General features: G+C 36.9%; 1 protein-coding gene across 2 annotated transcripts in view; it reads right to left on the reverse strand.

Moving 5' to 3' along the window:
- The window catches only part of MOCOS (molybdenum cofactor sulfurase), a 215,646-nt gene that overhangs the window by 169,692 nt on the left and 23,893 nt on the right, over window positions 1-22,061 (reverse strand). For both annotated transcript variants that reach the window (XM_061344302.1, XM_061344304.1), the window contains exons 2-3: window positions 18,327-18,416; window positions 15,547-15,613 (exon numbers count right to left, since the gene is read on the reverse strand). In XM_061344302.1, the coding sequence (XP_061200286.1) occupies window positions 15,547-15,613; window positions 18,327-18,416 (157 nt within the window). The remainder of the gene's footprint in view (window positions 1-15,546; window positions 15,614-18,326; window positions 18,417-22,061) is intronic.

The following is a 22,061-nucleotide window of genomic DNA, read 5'->3' on the forward strand; positions in this document are numbered from 1 at the left end:
TGGTCTCACAATTTTGTTTTCACAGTCAGTGCAAGTAATGTTCCTCTTGTAGATAAGAAAGGGCCAGGTCTTTGCACAGACATAACACACAGACCAAGGCCCAGACCTGGAGTTCCAGAGAAGTAGAAATGCAGGAATCTTAAATTCTGTTCTGGGGATTGGGTTTGTTTTGTTCTTGCTTGGTTTGCAGATTATTCAATGCAGAGTATTTTTTAAAAGTTTGATGATGTCCATAGCATCCTTTTCAAATCTTTTCAAGGCAACCACCTGGCTAGAAGCTAGGGGCTGCTGCTTTTCTAGCAGATCTTCATAAGCAGCACGGCAGATCTGAAGATCTACTTTACACAGACAATATCAGGACATAAGCAAGCTCGTATAGCTATTCTTAACTGGGAAATATATCTCAAAGTAATGCAGTTGACATTCAAATCACTGAAGAGGGTACAAGGAGTTAGAATGTTCAGGTAAAACCAGTGTAGCCTGTGAAATGAGAAAATAACACTTTAGATAGAAAACAAGCAGGAAAATAATTAAGTTCACAGAAAAGAGTAATGAATGGCAGTATGTCTTTTCTCCTTAAAGTATAGCTCTTCCCTGGACAATAATAGTATGAGATCAGTCTTATCCTGTGTAGTGAAACGAGATGAGAGAAAATAATGTCAGAAGTCCTAAAATTTGGAGCTCAGCAGCAAAATGCTGTGAAAATGGATGAGAAACTTCTCATCCAAAGTTTCCAGAATTTCTTCTAAAAAGTGGGTTTAAGGGTGGGCTAGGGGATGGGAAAAAAAATAATATAAGCAATAAAAAGAAAATCATGGCAGCCATGTAACAGTAAAAGAGCCTTCTGGGGTTTCTCATCTCAGTCTGCTCCACAGAAACAGACAAATTGCATATGTAAAGACCAAAGACTTTTCTTTGCAAGTAGCCTGCCAACCATAGATTTGAGTCTGTTTGGTAGCTGGGTTTTTTTTTCCTTCACATTACCAGTTTTCTAGCCACATATAAAAGAACACAAAAATAGGGTTCTATATGCAATGTTGTTTTGCCTTGCAAAGCTCTTCCCTATAGCTGTATCATCTGTCCATGTTAGCAGAAGGAAAACATAATAATCCCTTTCCATTGTTATTAAATCAGCAGATAAACCATAGCAAATATCTAGAGCCAGCAGATAAACCTGCAGCAAATCTAGAGCAGTGGCTAAAGAAAAGGGAAGAAACAACTATTCAAGAAATGTAGAAAATATACAATTAAATTTACTAGAACCCTGTTTCCAGTTCATTAGTAATTTTGTTCTGATACAAACTATTCCTGTTTAGTTTAGTACAAACTAAAGAAGAGTAAAAAGTCCTACTATTTAATTCTGCATCTGAGTAGTTGTTCTTCTCATCTGACTTGCATCTCTTTCTCTGTGCTTATTTCAGATAACTCAGCTGTGTTCTTTGGCAGTCATTTTTATCAGCAGCACTAGTTTACTGTACCCACTGCAGGTAGGTTATGTAATTTATGTTTTTAATTTTTCTGCAAAGCACCTGGCACAATGATGAGAGGCTACATTTAAAATTACCTCCATATATAAACAAATATAACACTATTAGCATATAACAGATTGCGCTTATCAAATTATAAACTCTGTAGGTTCAGAAAGTTCAGTGGCAGTGTGACTACCAATGCACCAGAGAAACATGTATTAATTTTCTAATAGGTCTAACAGACCCTAAAGTGTTGCATATAATCTCGCAAATTTCTAAGAAGAATTTAAGATTCTCATATTCTTCTTTACCTTGTATGAGTAGCTTTGCCTTGGCAGCATGCTTGCACTAGACCCAAAAGCATAGAAGTTACATACAGTTGAAAGCCACCTACCACAACCCCCCCCGACACCATTAACAGTAGGAATAAAGTACAAGACAGGTTGAGAAATATGTGCCCAGACATAGAACCTTCTGAAAGCTGTTCTCTGCCAAGTAATACCCAGGATCCTGGACTTCTCAGCCCCAGATCCACAAGTCAAGTCTCAAACAATTTGAGCATCCACTCATAGCACTGAGAGAAGGGCATGTTCCAGGGGAGTACTTGCCATCATACATACTTTCAGAGAGAGGACACCAGGTTAGCAGGGACTTTAGGCATGCCACATGCTGCAGCCATTATTATGAGCTGCTGGGAATCTGACAGCAGTGATTTTGACTACCTCATTTACCTGCCCTGATGCCTGCCAAAAACTACCCATCTTTGTCACAGCTGGCACCAAGTGTTTGTGAGTGTCTCCTCTGCTTCAGCTCCACATTCAACATCTGGACTTAAAAGGAATGTCAGCAGCCCAAGTCTGCTGGTTCCAGTAACAAGGGTGAATCTCCAGAAGAGGCATGGAAGGACACTATGGGAGAGTAGTAGTACTCAACCAAAGTTGCTAGAGCATGATTTGTTGTTCGACACGTAGCTCCCTTAAAAGCTGTCTTCAAAGCTTTGCCATATAAGAATGAATGGAAGATACATCTGCTGGCCTCTGCAGATTTTGCTGGTTTTTCTTTTCCTTATAGAAAGTGGCACTAATCTGTATGCTACACAGAACAAATCACCAGGGTGATTTCTTTCACTGTGGTTGTAAAGATAAGTTTAGCAACATTTATATTTTGCTGTGATTGGACCTTCCCACAGAGCTGCCATTCACAAATTTGAAATGACTCACAATGTTTTGCAGCTCAGTAATTATATTCTAAGTTACCAAGCTCATACACGCTCTTTTTCTAGCAACCCACGTGTGCCTGAGAGAAATTACTTCTAACATGCTTAATTTTAAAGTCTTCATTTTACACACTGTATGTAATCAAACTTTTTATTAAATGCTGCCAAGCAATCTGTCTCATTTTAAATGAGCTGCTAGAGGAGGTAAAGGTCCATTAAGCTGTTAATTGCACACTATAACTCTGATTTCTTGAAAAGGTATGCTGAATATATTTTCCCAAATGCTTAATTTCACATTTACCTAATTCTACTGCCATAGCTACTACATTGGTCAGGTATATGATAACAAATCAATACAGCCATTTCAGCAAAATTCTCCCATGTAGAAAGAGGATTTAATCTCTATTTCTCTTGTTTGAGTTTGATATGGGGAATTTCACTGTACAGGTACAAAACATGATTTTGCTAATGTAGAAATACAAGTACACCCTAAAGGCAAAGTGCTTCTGCTACAGTAATGGCTTAAGTGATTTGAGAGCTCAAATTCATTGCAAGTAAACCTCAATTAGATTTGAAAATGAAAGTCAAGGAAGTGACATAGAAAATGTGATATGCCACTGTTTTTAAATTACTTATAATGGAGGTCAAAAAATACCCGAGGCTGTGAAAATAAAACTGAGATGAGTCCAGAGCATTTAAATCACATACAAACATTTTCAAAAAGATTTCTGCTTCTTATATATAGTTCTGAAATGATTTGAATGTGGTCATTTTATGAGAAACTCACCATCAAAACATTTAAATTTGACTACACTGAAGTGAAGAAACATCAACATTTTTTCATACCAGTTAATTACCTAGACCTTCCTTCAGATCATGTATCCTTGCTCAGTAAAATTAGACTTTCATTCTTAAATGACTTTGTATCCTTCTTTGGCTTAGTTTGTAGTAACTTGAATCATATGATAATGTAATTAGGTAGAATAGAAAAGGATGATACATATATTAATTTCTCTCAAAAAGGCACACAACTCAAAGCCTAGTGTAGCATGAACATTAAAAGTTATTTTTTCCTTTTTCTCCTCTACGCAATAAGCTCTGCAGATCTCTTTGCAACACTGAGAATGAAGTAATTAGCACTGGTATGTGTAAATTTATTACATCCATCCTGGCATCTTTGTCGGGGGAATATCTTTCCTCTAAGCTTCATGACCTGTCCACAAGAGTATCTTCAGCTACCTGTCTTTCCAGTGCTTTGTCAAACCCATGCAGTTTAAAAATGGCAGGTACCCTTCCCAGCAAGAATTTAAGGTCAATCCCTTCCACTTCGGAAGGCCTCCGATAGCTTCGAGTTACCAGGAGTGCCGTCCTGGTGTACGTAGAAATCATAGAATGCTTTCGATTGGAAAGGACCTTAAGATCATCTAGTTCCAACCTCCCTCCATGGGCAGGGACACCTTTCACTAGGTCAGACGTATTCATCATATTGTCCACAGGGAATAACTACAACCAACAGTCCCTCAGCAGAAACACCAGAATCCAGATGATTTAGCCCTTTCATTGGTACTTGCAATTGACTGCATCTTCATTGACACATAGCTTTCAGCTCTGACTTTCATGGGTCACAACCAGGAAAAATGTTATCTTCACTCCTTTTCACACAATAGAAAAAACACCCAAAGAAATCAAAAGGACCCCAAATTTAAAAAAGAAAACACCATGAATATTATGTTAAGTACAAACAGCTTTGAAACATATCAGCACTATCTTTCAAATTACATTAGCTGTTCATGGCCTGAGACCTCAGATTAACAGAATTAAATTTCCAAAACTCAGTGAAGCGTGTGGTTATTTAATTAAAAACAGGCAGAATTTCATTTGCTCTTCATTGTTAAGAATACCACCTGTAATATCACATTTTGGCAGTATAGCTTAACTCCAATTTATACTAAAAGCATATTCATCAAACTCATTCTGAAGTTCATTACAAACACTAAATACCAGTACTATTTGTTATAGCAATCTCATCCCATTTGGATGCTTAAATAGGCAAACATGGTCAGATAAACTTGGAGCAGCTTGTTAATGCTTTACACTTTTTCAGATGAAGTCTTATGTATTTGACCTCAATTTGATTTCAAGACCAGGTTGAACGAGGCCTTGGCTGATAAGGTTTAGTGTGAGGTGTCCCTGGCAGGGGGTTGGAACTTGATGATCTTAAGGTTCTTTCCAACCCTAACTATTATTCTATGATGATTCTATGATTCTATGACTTGTTACTGTGAGCTATGTTATGTATCCTTGATTTTAAATTTTCACAGGTACAGTTCAAAGTGTTGAAAAAGTACAGAATTTTGTTGCTTGTAACTGTGCGTACAAAGTACATCACACTACTTTATTTTCCTTACAAATGAAGCAGCATATTACACTCATTAGTGGACTATATCCCACACAGCAAGGATTTCTCACTGATTGACAGGAATTTACCCTTGTGCACTGTCTTCAGATGATGCATATGGCTCAGACTGTACCCTGTAAGGCTGGCACATGGTAAAACTTTCTCCCACATGAATAAGAAAGTGGGAGAGTTGAAGAGAAGCAACAGCATCCTATTTACTGAGATAACTATCAAAACAGCTGGAAAGAGCTACTGGAAAGCTGGGGGGAGGCCTCCCTCTTTCTTCTTGAACAGCTATATCTGCCAAGTAGGAGGGAGGAGAGGCACTGCTCCTACCTGTTTTGGCTCAGGAAAGTTTGGTTACCTGACCTATATCATGGTTGCTCAGGCTTCCTCCTTAGATACGGTAACCTGTTGCTGACAAATTTACAAAGCCCTTTCAATCTACTATGGTAATGTTTAACTCATCACAAATAAACATAGGCAAAGTTTATGCTGCAATCATGGACAATCGTGCAGAAATTATCCACTCGTACCACACTATTCACATAGGAGGAACATGACTAAGAAGAGTTAGGAAGTCTGTTTTGACCCAGGCTCAGTCACTGCCTTCACTCACTGCCTCAGCCACACTTCAAAGGTCTGTAGTTTCTCACTCAAGTTTGAAAGCATGGTAATACCCAAAGAGCTAAAAAGGCAAACTGTAACACAGTTACTGGAAATGTCTTATTACATGATTTCAGATAAAAATGAAGTGATCAGAATAATTCCTAAATACCTTTTTCAGGGAAGGAAACATTTCCCAAGTATGTTACCAAGAAAATCACATTATAGTGTGTGTATGATACTAACAGAATTCACATACAGCATTTTTGCATAGTTAAAGTTAAATATATGGGGCCTACTGTTCTGCCCCTGGAAAACCAGATAAGTACTTTCCAATAAGCTTGTACAAGGGGACTACAGGATTTGCAGTGTATCAGTGTGGGACTAAACAGTTTCCAGCCTTGAAAGGTTAGCAGAGCGGCTGTTGTCTAACAGAACATTTTGGATTCCAGTTTTCACTTTCCACAAGAAGAAAAATCTGTGTGAAATAAAAAAAAACCCAAACCTTCATCTTCTAAGGATTTACAGCAAGATTGTAGGCATCTTCAAACAAGTTCTTATTGTCGGGCAGATCATTCTCCTGTTGCAAGGAACTTGAATGGCCAGCAAGTGAACTAGAGGTTTCACAGAAAGCTCAGCAGAGAGCCAGCCTCCTAGAGATGGCTGAGTAGACACCACACAGGATTTTCCAGCTGGATTTTAAAACCAACATGTCAGTGAAATGTTTCTTAGCAGGGAAAATTAACTTGCACCAATAAAGCACAGTGCTTCCCTCATTAGCACAAAAGCCTCAGCATCATATCCAGAGGTCAGTTTTAGTATTGTTCATCATCTTTCATCTTCTGGTGGCTTGGTTTCTTTCGCTTCCTCTAAGACAACACTGTTTTCATACATAGTCTACTCACAAATCAGAAAAATCTGGTCTGTGAACAGGGACAGATTTTCCAAGAAATGAATCCTATCTCTAGAAACTCCTTACTGTGTAACCAGTATTGTGAAAAAAAAAAAAAACAAACCACCCTAGTGAAATACTAAAGGCCTTTAAAAAGTGTAAAGAAAGACAAACTAAAATAAGTGGTAAGAGTGTGGCTGAGAGAAGCCTGTGTTGAAAAGCTATTCTGAATGCTATTGACTGTGAACACTGGATTCACTACAAGCCTAGGGAGTCTTCATAAAATCCAAAGTATACACATCTTACTCCTCTAAACAGTCTCACCATCCAGAAGATTGCAACAAATTCTAAAGTATTAACAACTTGTTATTGAACTGGCCCTCAATAATACGAATGACACAATTTTCTTCTTCCTTGACGCATAGCAAATATACTAATAAGATCTAGCAAATTAAACCTGGATTCACTAGATGGTTTTTACCTTAATATAAAGGAGATAGTTCTGTTCAAAGTGTTGCTTCATCTATCTTTCATATTCCTATATATTACCATGACTTATGCTGCTTCTTAGGCACCCTTTAATTTCAAGAACATCTTTGCCTACAACTTTCTTGTTAGAAATAAAGTTTAAAACAGGTAAGAAACTTGAAAGAAATAAGCAGAGAAACAAAAGAAAGAATAAACAAACTTAGAAGGAATTCATTATTATTGCCAACATATACTACAAATGTCTTTCTGAGTTTTAGGTACTTATCTGTTCCATATTTTCAAACTACCAGTGAAAACTAGTGCATTTAGCTTCAAAGAACTAGATGCTCAAAATGATCAAGATAATCAAATAATTTGTTATCCTTCAAGTCAATGTAGTTTCCTACATAACACTTCCCTGTACAAAATCTCAGGATCTTCTTTCATTTTTGCTCCATTCATAGCAGTATCAACCAGTCTATGGACCACATTATCACTCTCAGCCTAGCATGAAAATTCAGAACAAAAACAAACATGACAAAACATCTTCCAACAAATTTATCACATTTTAGAAGAATCCCCACAAAAAGGTAGTTTCTTTTAACCTGGAAATTCACTGTGCCTGTAGGTTTCCTCTATTCATTTGAAATGCCACCTCCATTTCCTTATCTTCACAATACTTTTTATCTTCTCCTAGAACCCAGAATACTTGATCAGGCCACACCTACATTTAATGAATTTTTTTTTGTTTTAATTATCATAGTCTTGATTGCCATGCTGTAGGACTTCAACAACCCCATTCTATTTTGGCCACACATTTTTGAAAGATGAAGGCAATCCAGAACAAGCCCAGAGACAGGGTCAATGAGATTGGGCTGGGGGATGAGAGTACACCTTGGAAGTAGAAGCTAGAGGAGCTTATCTTGTTCAACCTATGAAAAGGGGTGAATGGGACAGACCTCCTCTACATAAATGCATCAGAAGGTGATAAAGGTAGAAAAGACCACAAAAGCCTATAAGCAACAAAAATTCCTGGTGCAGAAACAAAAGAACACTGACTTTGCAGGATCCAGTGGAAGAGAGAGTTTTCTAGCCCTCCCAGCGGGAAAAGATCACCAATAGTAGATGAAAAGTACACTGTAATAGCAGGAAGTAAGACTCAATCTCAGTGCATTTCCATACGCTTAACTATACTAGCCTAGATATGTTTATGACCTGGCTGTCCTGAAACCTCCTAAAATCCTCACCGGGACTTCACACTCTCATTCCTGCTCAGGCTAAGCTGTCTGGTTTGCACCACATCATTATCCTTTGCCAGTCACCACTGCCCATTCTTCTTCACTCTCTGTTGCCAGTTTCTTCTGCTCAGCACTGCTGGTGAAGTACTCCCCCTGGCTCCAGTCCCTTTGGTTAATGTATAACCTGGGCAGCTGCCCTGCTTTTTGCCACAGAAAGGTTCAAATTTTCAGCAGGGCAACAATGACCTAGGTTACAAGACGTTGCATATTTAATGAACATGGCTAGCCAGCATCTGCCTGTGGCCAAGTGGATTCTCAGTGCTGAGGGGAGACAAAAAGGTAATCAGCACTAATAGATGTGGGATATTAACTGAGACTCACGGCAAGACAAAAGGTTGCAGAGGGCAGCAAAACAGAAAAAAATCCACCAGCATTAGGACTACAACATCTAGCACGGATACCATAAATAGCCTGCTCATTAGAGAAAGAGATACCTGAAGGTGTGTGCCATTGTTTGGAAAAGTAAATGTGTTTTCTCTGTTTGCGAGAAGACTGAGTGAACTACACATAGTCTACAACACATAAAAGCGAATGGCATTATCAGAGATGAGAAAGCAGCCACAGCTACACTCGGTATAATAAGGACAGAGATAATTCTCAAGCGACATCACAACTAAAAGCAAAAAAACCGTAATGAAATCACTCAAACACTGCAGAGTCATCTTCCCCCAAGGTTACTACTATTGGAAGATCTTATCTGCTTCTGGAGAAATAACTGAAGTTCCTGAACACATCACTAAATTCAGGAGGTTAGAAGTTAACCAGTAGTTTAGAAATATATTTTTTTTTTCAAAATGTAAATAGTATGCCATGAACTAGGTAGCCCCTGTTCATAACGATAAAAATAAAATCAACACTAATAGCTATTCACTTAGGTGGACTTTATACTAAAACCATTTCAGTGGATACTGCTGTTTAAAGTGATAAAAATCAAGACAGGATCATGAAGTGTAACAAAAACAGTACCAGAGAGTTGAGGAAACAGAACAGTAAGCAGTCAGAATTTACACACTTTTGGATAGGGAAAAGACTCATAATGCAAATTATGATCCTTTAAGGACTCAAGTTTGCTGGCTAAAACTGCAGTAAGGTGGAGTGCAGGTAGCAAGTATAAGGATTTGTGCAAAAATATCTACCTTTTAGCAGAAATGACACCAGAAATTTCAGATCCTTTGAGACATAGACGCCACCCTTTGAAATGCTGTAGTGTCTCTTCAACAGTTTAATTATAACAACAGATATTCAGACTGCTTTATAAGTGAAATGAGTAAGATTCAAAATAGCGCTCAACACTGGATTTGCTAAATTCACAGAAAGACTCTTAGAGACTTTTTTTAAAGGTGCAGTAAAAAATTATCTCTGTACTCCTAAAAACATGGATGAATTAGTCTTTCCCAGTGTTATGATGGTAAATATAACATAAAATGCAACAGTCTTAGGTTAAACTTTCATCCGTCATGCAATTCTCAGTACAGGGTTATTGAGTCTGTTTCAGATGGTGGAGCAAAACAAAAGGTGTCTGAAGCCTTCAGAAAAAAAATAGACAAGAGAAAAAAAAAAACAAACTGAATTTTGTACAACATGCATAGTTCAAGATGGAATTCAAAATTTCTTGACTTGAACAAATGAAGCACCTCTTCAACACTATATCTATGCTGAGAAACAGAAGCACACTGTAGTCAAAACAAAGTTGTCAAGCACAAACAGGTGCACATAGGGGATGGCAGAAATTAATTTTGTGCTAAATATTCCATCTTATTTAGAATGTAAATAATCATCTAGGCCCGTAATGAAGTTGTCAGATTCCCCTGGAGTTGGCTAGTGTTCCAAACAGCTAAACAGGACTAGGTGTCCAGCTTGGGCAACAAGTGTTCCCAGAAAAGTCACAGACCAGTGTCTCACTATACTGTTTCTTAGGAAGTAACTGCAAATCCAGAAGAGGGAGAAACATTGCATTTCTTCTAGAAGTATTGTACCGCCTTGTGAGGCAAAAAAGCCTCCATATTAACCCTGAAAGAGACAAAGATATGAAGAGAAGGGAAAAGAAGAATTTGCATTGGGGAAATGTCACTACTTTTATCAATGTATTTTGCTCCAATTGGAATAGCTCATTCATCACCTTAGGTGCCCTCTCCCAGCCTTCCCAGCAGACATAGAGAGCATCAGGTCCTTGCCAAAGGAGCAGCTGAGGAGGCAGCAATGTTATGTGCACTTAAAAAATATGAGCTAAGGTGATGGCCTAAATCCAAGTAAGTCTCCACCACTCTCCCTACTCTGAATGCTATTTAGAGAGCAATGGCACAGCAAGATTGCTTTTAAACTTATTCTCCATTGCTTCTTTGTCACAGCCACATTATAAAAGCAGATTCCTGAGGTTTTTTCCTGAGTTGGGAAGGAAAATAATTAAAGGTCGTATTCACTGTTTTTCAGAACTCTGCAAAACACCCTCTAACCACCCATACAAATTAAACTCAGAAGTGCCCAGAAGCATTTCATCCTTTGTGATTATAAAGTAGCAATCCTGACCTCCAGTTTTTAATTTATTTTACTGAAATATTTATTTCTTTCATTAAATGGAGCTTTCCAGATTTGGCTTTCTTTGCAACAGAGATTACTCAAAGAGCATGACCACAATACACAACTTTTATTTACTGCAGTCTCTTCATACAAACTGTGAAGGTATAAAGCTGACTACTGGAAGAGTAACAGTATTAACAAATTCCTTTCTAAAGCTTTAGTTTATCATGTTAATGAGTTTAGTAAAACAGAGATAAAAGTCCAGGAGTAAAGTTCAAAAGTAAAACAGACTGATTTCATTGGTCCTTAAACCAGTCTCCTAATTAACTAAAAAATAACAGTACCTGTTACCCTGTCCAGAAGCTTTATACTACCTTGCATAGGATTGCAAAGAATAAACCCACCTAAATTAATGGATTGACTCCTCGAAACAACTGTCTATAAAATGGAGACATTTGTCTTCATTTTAAGTTTACTATTCACCTGACTAGCTTTTCCTCTTTTACTGCGAAGAAGGAGACCAAAAAAAACAAAAGGTTCCTACAGCTGCAGAACAGGATAGGTGTGGCCAAGGAGAAAACAAGAAGCACCTGCACTAAAGACATTGCTCTGTTGCTGTGCAGTGCATAACAGAGCATGGAGTTGGGATATCAGCCAGCTCACTATGGGCACACTGGGATTGTTTCATTGTACACCTACATAAAATAATTTCATGAACCATGAGGAAAAAGATTATCCCTCTTGCCTATGATCAAGCTCTTCCAAAAAAAACCTATCCATTATTCATAATTAACCTCTAATGATTCTCCCATGTGCCATGTACAGAATAAGCCACCACCCTGGTGAGCACTGACTCCTTTTGCTAGACTTCACTGACTGGTATTTCAGACTTGCCCTACTGAGCAGTAGGATGAGGAAAAGCATCATTTGTAAATGGTACTGTAAAACAAGAATGCAAAAGGGCTGAACCATCCCAGTTTTGAAACAAGGTTTTCGAGTTGATAGGTACCATTAAGGAGGACAGGATGCAGCACTCAGATGTCACTCATCTGTATGGTCTCCCGTTGATGACCTTTGCAAAGGACAAATCAATACTAAACAGATACTGTATCTACTATTTCTTCTTGTGTAGGAAAGGTCAACCAATTTTCATGTATGTACCAGTTTTAATAATACTGTTTTCAGACACAGAACTGGGAATAAAAGAAACTAAAATCTTATTTTGTGCATAGCACCATTTCAGAACATGTTATAATAAAAAAAAATAATTAGACTTGGAATGGAAACTTATTTCATAAGCAATGTAGGATGCTTACAGAGGAAATGTAAAACTTTACCCTGCTATCATGAAATGTTCTCTACAAATACAAAGTAAGTGAAATTGCAAACAGCATTTATAAGACTGCTTCCTTAGCAAAATCCAGTATCACCTATGTGTTTTACCACAGAAGCAAACACTTTTTAAAATATTAAACCATTTACATTCATTTTGTATATGCCCACTGCACCTTTTTTCATTTGTATGCACAGACTACAGAGATTATTCTCCTCTTACAGTTCACTTAGATGGCATATTTTGAGAGAAGCATTTATCGAAATATATGTTTTGGTTCCATATTTAAACTTGATCCCATTTAGGTCAATGCCAAATCCTTTTAGCTTCAGTGAGAAAATTCTATAATATTCTATGATACATATTGCCACAGTCTAGATGACTGGCAGTGAAATCTTAGCTGAAATTTTGTGGGTTCTTTTTTAATGTATATTTGAATTCGCAAAGTATGCTGAAGTTTAGCATATCACAGTACCTAAAAGTTCGAGGATGGACATTAAAACTCTATTAAATTCAACAAAACTGTGTTTAAATGAAAAATGTCCTCTTGTATATCTTAAACGCACCACAAACATAAAACAACACTAAAACTTCAGCCTGGCTCTGTCTAGAAGACACTGTTACATAATTTGATATTGTAAAATCTACAAGGGTGAAGTTTTAAAATATGCAGAAAGCTAGTATTTTAAAATGCTTCCATATGGGAAAAGGGTTATTTAATACTCAGTGTAAAGAATTCTTGAGTTGCATTATCTGCAGCATCATACAGAGATACTGCACCTATGTTCTTTAGCTCTATGGAAGTGGAGCAATGGCATTTCCATACACCTGTAAATAAAGTCATAAAAAGGATCTATAAAATTTTGGTGCATACATTTAATACTTTTTAGTAAGGTTTGCTACAGTTCTTGCTTCCTGTTCTCAAAATCACTCATGCTTAAGCAGAGATACACACAATGTTAAAAATGTCTCTGCAGTTCAAGTAAAGAGAAGCAATGTTTTTAAGAATGAAATAGTTATTTTGCTCTTATTGTACTTCAGCTGATCAAGAGGTAAGATGCTTTGATTATTGTAATTTTGTAAGTGATAGAAAACATCCATTGACTCAAATATTAAATTATTTATGTTATTTTCTTGCAAATCCATGTTCTAAGAGTCAAGTCTGTCTACCAAGCAAATATTAAGGCAGAACCAAATAATACAGCTTTGTACTGTGGAACAGTGTACACTGCCAACTAGAAAGTCTATTCTGATGCTGCTATCACCAATATTGACTAATATAAATCAGAATTTAAGCTTTGTGTTTAATTAGTTGCTTGTGCCATCTCATCAGAACATCAAATTAATTTTTATTTAAAAAAAGCCATATTATGTTGGAATCAAACACTGGAAAAAGCCGTATTTCTGGCTGCAGCCACGTGCCAGAAGCAGATTTATATGAAAGCCATTTGTTTTAAGATTTCTGAAATTAGTCACTAAATTATTCTTTTACTAAGGAAATCCAGTCCATGCGCTGTGAAGAAGGACAGATATGTCTGTGTCCCTCTCTTGCCGTATTGCTTATTTTGATTATCTGCAACAGCATGGAAATATAGATTTTTAATATACTTTTATTGCCTTTTAGGTAGCTGACTTGTTGACTAGTTTTGGGGCATTTTTTATGAGTATGACTTTTTGATGACTACGCTTTTAAAATTTTTATTGAGGAATAATGACTGAATTTCTATAGGGATAAGTGACAAATTCTTTTATGTGCAATACTAAAGATGCACACTTTGGATGAAGGGGGCTTTTCTCCCTGAAAGGAAAACAAAAAACAACCAACCAAAAAAACCAAACCTCTCTGGTTTGATTCTTATGATCTTGCATCCTTCTCTTATAGAAGTCTTAATCTTTTCTAGAGCAGGATCCAGTATAAAACAAGCTGAAGATGTCAGCTCTTTTAGAGTAATCTGTTACATGATGAAAGTCTATTTCCTTACTTCCTAAAAATGAAGAACGGAGTACAATAGTAGTTATTCTAGAAACAGCTACACTTGCTACTGTGCTTTCATAAGAATGATGAAATGGCAACACTGAAATATCACTGACAGTAAATGGAATCCAGAATGATAACATTGCATGTGAGCACACAGGTAGGCTCAGGAGAATCTGCAGTGATGCAGGGATTGCTGTACCTGGCTATAAGTGTCTGCTTTTGGAAACAGCTCTTCCTTATAGACAGTCTCATTTCATTTGGCCCTACATTAATAGGTTGTCAGCCTGCAAAGCATATTGAGAGGGTTGCAGAAGAAGCAAAAATAAATAGTTCTCGAGAAAATTGGAAGAGGGTGGAGTGGGAAGGTGAAAACAGGTTATAGCCAGAAGCATCTTCCAGCTAAAAATCTCATTTTTTTTTTCATACCCTCATAAAAATGTAGTCAGGTAAAAAGCAGCAGAAAGGTGTAACAGATTTTCTTTATTAAAACAATGAACATTACAGTGCTATAGTTCCATCACTACTGACCTGAATTCTGTAATGCATTTTGGAGAAATCTTTGCTTTTGAGAAAGATGATAAAACAAAGAGGAATCCACGACATTTCTTTTCTTGCAGAAAGAGTGACATTAAAAGCAGGCAAACAAACTAAAATCATACATGTCCTTCAATAAAGACATATTTTATAAAATAGCACGTTAGTTAAAACAACCCCTTAAAACCAATAACAGAGTTGTATATTTCTTCATGGTGTCTAATGGCAAGAACTGTACTTTCAGCATACTCTATCCCAGTCTTTCAGGGGAATACCTTATTTAGAGATTCAGTTCACCCGCTTGGCAAACACAGAAGCCCCAACACTCAATTTTACCTTTTCTTTTTCTTTTTGCTCTTAAAAATCACACTAAAATTACATTAACAGGTATTTTATTACTCCAGCAGAAGTACCTGCTGTTAAACAATGTACACATTCCCATAAGCTTTTTATAAATTCTCATAAGCCATTATAACCTATTTAATTTCATCTGAATTTTAACTATGCCCTTGTATTTCGTTTCACCTCACTATCTTACTATACCATCTTACTAATAATCACTTTTGAGATTGCAACTTCTATATCTTAATTAAAACCGTAGCAGCACTAATTTAACTCTACAATTTTGAGAACTGGGGCATGTGGGAGAAAAAGAACTAACCGTCCAACACTTGATTATACAAGTACCTTGTGCTTAATAAGTGAGGTATTTTCTTTAGGTGTGATAGATGACCCTCAGAAAATGACATCTCATTAAAGTCATCAAAACAGCCCAGGCTAATCAAAAAGAAAACTATGAAGTGCATAGTGCAACATCTGAAAGAAAGATTATTCTACCTGTATCGGACATGCTCGATTGTGTCATACGTCAGCTTGCTGCTGATATTCTGACTATGAGGGTTGCCTAGGAGACAACAGAGATATAGAATTTAATCATTAATCACATTTTTGCTATTAATTTTTTCTTTCATGAAAGTATTACACCAAGCCAGCCTGAAAAGATGACAAAGAAAGATTTAACATATACTTCACAGCAATGCTTTGAAGCTGCTTTGAGTGGTTACTCAAGAGAAAGGACATATAACAGAAGAAAGCAATTATGACAGACCTTGAAACTTCAGCTACTAATACTTAGATAGTTACCTTAAAAAAACCCCAACACAACTACGTATACACAAATGTACAAGGAACAAATGCAGACAGAATACACATTCATAAATATATTTGCACACTAGCTAAGAAGCAATTTAGAAGAGACAGCATCTGGAGATAATAGACATTCATGGTTGGACACCAGGATTAACCCTGGTGGTTTTAGTGTCTGAAATTTAAATAGCTCATGAAAATATAAGTTTTATTGCAAAATTAGTAGCCACTTTAGCACAGCTCAGCACAAGCATGTATTAATAATTAAGACAGCACATAAGAACAGTGTGAATTTATCTTCTTGAGCAGAAAAAATTACAGCAATATCGACATAGGCACAGCACACTTGCCTATTAGTAAATGCTCAAAGAACATGCCTAAAAAGTTTGGAAAAAGAACAAGAAAAAAATGCTATATTAATACAGTTTCATCAGTAGGCTACAATATTAGCTACTCTCTTGAAAATTTCAAAATCACCTTGCTGAAAGTTATTGAGTGAAGGTGTTGAAAAGAATAATAAATTTAGAGCTCAAACCCAAAACTAAGACTTCTCATGTTGCATTTCTGTAATTTCCAATTCAAATATTCTCAATATAGAAGTGAGAATCTCTCTTACTTACATTACTTTCCCTCATTTGCACATGCAACAGCTAAACTACAGTCCTTCAAGCCTGTGGATTAGCACCAAGAATAATAAAAATAAAAAGAGCTGGAAGTCAAACTCCCCCCTCACTCACATCTGTGTCTTTTAAATTAACTCTTTACTATCCTCAGCATATCAGAGATATAACTGGAAAAAAAAAAAAAAAAAAAGAGATTTGACCATACTAGAGCTCATATTATCGTTTAAGGTGAATGCAGTATTAGAGATTACAGAGTTTGTTCTCCCATAGCATTATAGGTAGTATGCAAATCTGCTCTAAACCAGCAGCACTATTATTTCTTTTTACAAGCACTCAATTGATTCACAAATTAATTTATTTTTCTGCCACAGATTGCATTTATCGTAAGGGTTGAGCCCAATGTTGTCTGAAATAACTAGAAGCGGAGTGCGTACATTTCACTTTACAATGACTGTAGTGACAGAACATTAATTTTAATAGCACTGACATGTACTTGAATAGAAGATTTTGAATGTAATCAAAGCAACGTATCTTGCAACGGCAAAAAAACTCTATTTCTATCAAGAGCAACATCTATTTCATAGTGGAACAGATCCACACTCTGGATCCTGGCCTTCCCAGCATTCAGGAAACAAAAGAGAGGGAAATGACAAGTACAATGGCACATTGAAGATTAAAACTACCCAGAACTGTCAAGTGGCTTGCCCAGGTGATAAGCTCAAGTGTGCCAGTGCTTCAGTGAACAGTTTTCTTTTAAAACAGTTGTATCTAGTTTCTAAGTGAAGAATCCCTTTGCTCTGGGTATCAGGAAGCACAAGAAAGACACAAAATTAGCAAAAGGACACATAGCCCATAGATAGTAACACAATAAGAAATCTTGATTTCTTCAGTGGGACTAGTAACAGAATATATATAGATAATACTGAACAGTATTTTTTTTCTGGTTCAGACTGTATCACTCTAATGTAAATTGTTTCATACAGTAACAGTATTTCCTAAACAATGAATGCTGCTGCCTTCGTATGAAAACACATTCAGTGTACGGTTCTTAGCTCATAGCCTCAGAATACCAGGTTGGATGGGAACACAAAGATCATCTGGTCCAACCTTTCTTTGCAAAAGCTAGATAATAATGTTAGAAAGAGATGAAAGGTTTAAGTAGAGGATCTGGGGACAAAGTACTTATAGATGGTGATAAAATGCCCACATTCACAGCTGCAATAGCTAATTCTATACCAAGATACTACACGATTCTGTAGATACTTTTACTCACTTTTTTAAGTGCAAGATTGCAGTGGCAATACACATCCTTTTTGTGATTATGCACATCAGTCTAATAGTATGGGAGAGGTATAGCACCTATTCCCTGCATCAATTCACTTGGCATCTTTTAGCTAAGCTTTCTTCTGTACTAAGCCACAGTACAAGCTCCCTGTGATGACTCTCATTGAGAAGGGGGTGGTTCTGGATTCTGGTCCTTTCATAAGAAATTAGTTTTGTTGCATTTGGGGGGGGGGGGGGGGGAGAAAAAGACTGAACAAACACTTCTCAGAGCTACATTGTATTTGTTTATCCCCAGCAGGGTTCCCTAACCCCTGGGCAGCAGAGTCATGCTCCCTTTGATTTTTCTTACTCACCAATACAGACACATCCTTGACCACCAAGGAGCAAAGCCAAGGGTAATGTAAAGGAACTATGACTCCTTTACAGAATCACTGGTCTTCCAAGTGCTCTGTAGCAGTATTAAAATACCCACAGAAGTACTCTTCCAACAATTCAAGAGGCATAGTTTTGATCTATTGACATGGAGACTTAAGAAGACTGATGGGAACTCTGTTTTGCACTTACCATAAACATTATTTCTGAGGTCATCAGTAAAAGCTTTAAGTAAACTCTCTGGGAAAAGTGCTGAACCAGCATGGTCAAGGTAGGTAATTCCTAAAATAAAAATAAAATTAATAGATTCATTTTTTTAAATATTTAATTCCAGTTTCTCTCACAGAATACATTTTGAAGGGCATAATCCAAACACCCCTAGTGCAGTACACCACTCAAAAAGTTGATTTCCCTAAACTTCCTGAGGCTTAGAGGTCTCTACAGCTCTCAAAGTTTTTCTCAAATACATTCCAATAGTCAAGAAAGGCACATTTTATTCATTAACATTAAAGAAAAAAAAGATACAATAGAAGGCTGACATTTCAATTGCATCTTTAGAACTTTTAGTTGAAACTAAAATATTCTAAGAGGTCCTTCCTTTCATGTTTAGATTACACATTCATTGGAAGAGAAAAATCTTGTTGTTCTGCCTCTATAAGACTAAGTAAGCTAACATCTTCAGCCATAGTATTTTATTAGTCCTAGGCACTAATTATGAAAGCTATGATTACCATTATGATAATAATTATTATTAATAACAACAACAGTAGTATTGTCTCCTTGATGGCAAATGAATCAACTCTCAAGAACTGACAAGGCTTAAATCATGCATGAAGCCCACAGACAGGACTACTTTAAGTTTTGATAGATTTAAATATTTCTTGCCACTCTGCTGCACTTAACATTCAATTCATTTTTAAAATCTCCTTTTATATTATTAAGCTATTGCAAAACTTTTAAATAAATGCTTATTGGAAATGAAGGCTTTCTCATGTTTGGTCATTTTAGATTTCCTAATCTTTAGCAATTATTCTTCCATTTCTCCAGTGTGTTTCATGCCCTTTATTAGTTTTTTCATTTCACTTACCTTAAGTATTTCAACCTATTTCAAATTTTAATAATGAAGAATATGATTAAGATTAGAATTTATTAAGTATTTTAAAGGCTTTCCCTTTCCAAAGGGATTTAAAACTGAGTTAAGCTTTAAACGAGAAGCCCTGGCACTTGGAAATAACACATTATATATTATGCTGCTGTAGCAGTGATGGTAAAAACATGAGGCAGTGCTAATGATAAAACCATGGTTGAAATGCAGGGGGTTTGAAGGGACAGATGCATACTGCATCATGGCAGGAGACAGCCCTGTCCAGCACAGCCGCATTTCCTTTGCCAGAAAGGGGACACCAGCAAAGGGACAGCCACCCTTCCTCCACAAGGTCATATGCTCACCAAGGCTGCGCTGAGACCAGTGTCTGCCATGCAGCTGATGCCTTGGCACTAAATTCTTCTGCCATGAGGTGGAGTTGAAGCAAGAGTAACAGCAATGAACACCAACACCAGGGCCCAGCTCAATGGCTATAAACAGCCCAGGGTCATTGGTTACAGCTGGAAGAGTTAGGAAAGCAGGCTTAGAGTTGAGAAAGGGAAGAGGCAGCCCTGAGCAACAGATAGGGCAGAAAGACTGCTGTATTGGATGCAATCATCCCGTCCAACACTCTTTCTCAACAAAGCCCACAGAGATACCATTTGGCTCATTAGCTTTTATGGGCACCACAAGCACAACCTCATGATGCTCCTCCAAAGGCAGATAACCACTGTTTTGGGATACCTCCAGTCCTATGGAAGTTGGGGCTGGAAGGATCAGTCAACGAGGTTGAAAGCATTGACATGATAACACGACTACAGCACGTGAAAACTAAGCACGCGGCTGAGGCTTTTCAAACACAAACCATTCACTGACAAGGGGATGGGCACTTTGCATACTGATTGACACTCCTGTGAGGCAATGGGGACTAACAGAGCTTTAGCTAAAGGCTCCCTGAAGTGGTTTTTCAATTTTGGTTTGTTACATAACTCCTTATGAAGGACAGTATTTCAGTTCTGTGAAATGGAGGTAAAATAAGCAGCTGGTCATTTTTTAAATTCTTACTATGGGTATATGACTTCAAAAATATGGGAGGGCATCTGGCTAAGGAAGGAAAAATATTGATTCTTAAGCTTTTATTTTATCTTTAATGCTGCTGTTTAATTGGAAACAGAGAACAGCATTCAATGCCCTGTCTCCACTGCCCCCCAAAAAGAAATAGGCTCCCTTTTGAGACTGTGCTGAAAAAAATGTCTTTATTGTTATTGCACTTTTATTCAGTAGGTGTTTTTCTTACTTATTTCAATAAAACTATATTTTCAAAGGAAAGAAAAAAACGCGGCACATGCATAACACTGGCAAAGAACATTAATAACATTCATTGTGCTTTTCCCCTAGTTTAATAACATTTGCTATTTTAACTTTATTGAATGCACATTAACCAAAGAGATTTGTCAGTATATACAGAATAATACAATTCTCCCTGGTTCACTGTGGTATTTAGTGTATATTCTGTCATCAATATGAAATTATACTGTTTACAGGAAGTAACAGGAGAAACAAAATATAATATGATCTACCAAGAAAATTAAAATGAAATATCCATCAGGATGTCACTTCATTGCTCAGGGAAAATGTAAAATTAACTTTTAGTTTAATTTGCATACCATTATGTTTGGAATATGTAACTGACTTCATTGATCTACTAATATACCAACTATTTGATAAAATCACATTTCAGAAGCAGGTTTTTTTATAGGAGTATCGAAAACCATTCAGTGTGTCGGCATTAGTTATGGAAAGTTATTCAACGACAGTATTGGTTCATAAGCTGTAATATTCATATGCTAATATTCTTGCAGATTAATTTTACATGGAGAACTCTTTGGGAACCAACACAGGCCAGTCTGTGTTGCTGAAGAAAGCCCCAGCCCATCTTTCTGTTCTCTTTCTGTGCTACAATTCACCTCTTAATAAAGCATCTGCCATCTCTGTGTGGCTGCCTTGGCTCTTTGTAAATCTTCATGAGTGCATGTGCACATAGGGCCTTAGAAATGCCAGGGGACCATTCAGTTTAACTAAACATTTCTATCTCTTAATGAAAAAAGATAATGATAATTTAATTTGGAGCATTTTGAAATCAGAGTTTAAGACCAGGAGAGAACACTCAACTGTACATAGTCTGACTGCCTGCAAAACATGCAAGGCAAAAAGAAACTACTGGGGAAATAAAAGAAACTACTACCTTTTGGAGCTGAAATACCTGCTTCTGACAAAAGCACACTTTTGTAAAAGGTGACTCCACCTGACTTTGAAGAAATTTGAAGACATCGCTGGTGAGCTGAGAGTAGAACAAGGTGGTTACATCCTTATTAAATCTTTTAGTAATTATTAAACTATTTATATGCCTACCATAAAGACGATTGTCTAGATGGGGAGGAGCACAGAGGGGCCATGGAAGCACTTCCTGCAACAGCCTCTCAGCAGATAAGAGTAAGCTTTCTCCCCCTTCACACCCTGCCTGTAAGCCCATGCAGTCTGGCTGATTACAGGCTGACAGTTTCCTTGCCAAAAGCTTCATAAGGAAAAACGAAAAATGCAGTTCACAACTCAACAACAGTACAGTGTCATGAATTTTGATTGGAGGATATAATTGCAATTCAGTAGGATTATTGCACAGTATTACTTGGAAAGTAGATATAGCCAATACCCTGGGGAGATAGTATATGTCTTAAGAACAGCAATATTAACAAAACCAGTATGAAATATATTATATGAAAACAAGCTGAAGGCAAAGTAAAGTGTTATCTGTCACAAGATAAATATGAGATTTTCATACACCA

The sequence above is a fragment of the Neopsephotus bourkii genome, unplaced genomic scaffold, assembly GCF_033783945.1.
Source record: "Neopsephotus bourkii isolate Nb327-2 ecotype Australia unplaced genomic scaffold, CSIRO-AGI_Nbou_v1 NB_207, whole genome shotgun sequence".
Lineage (NCBI taxonomy): Eukaryota > Metazoa > Chordata > Aves > Psittaciformes > Psittacidae > Neopsephotus > Neopsephotus bourkii.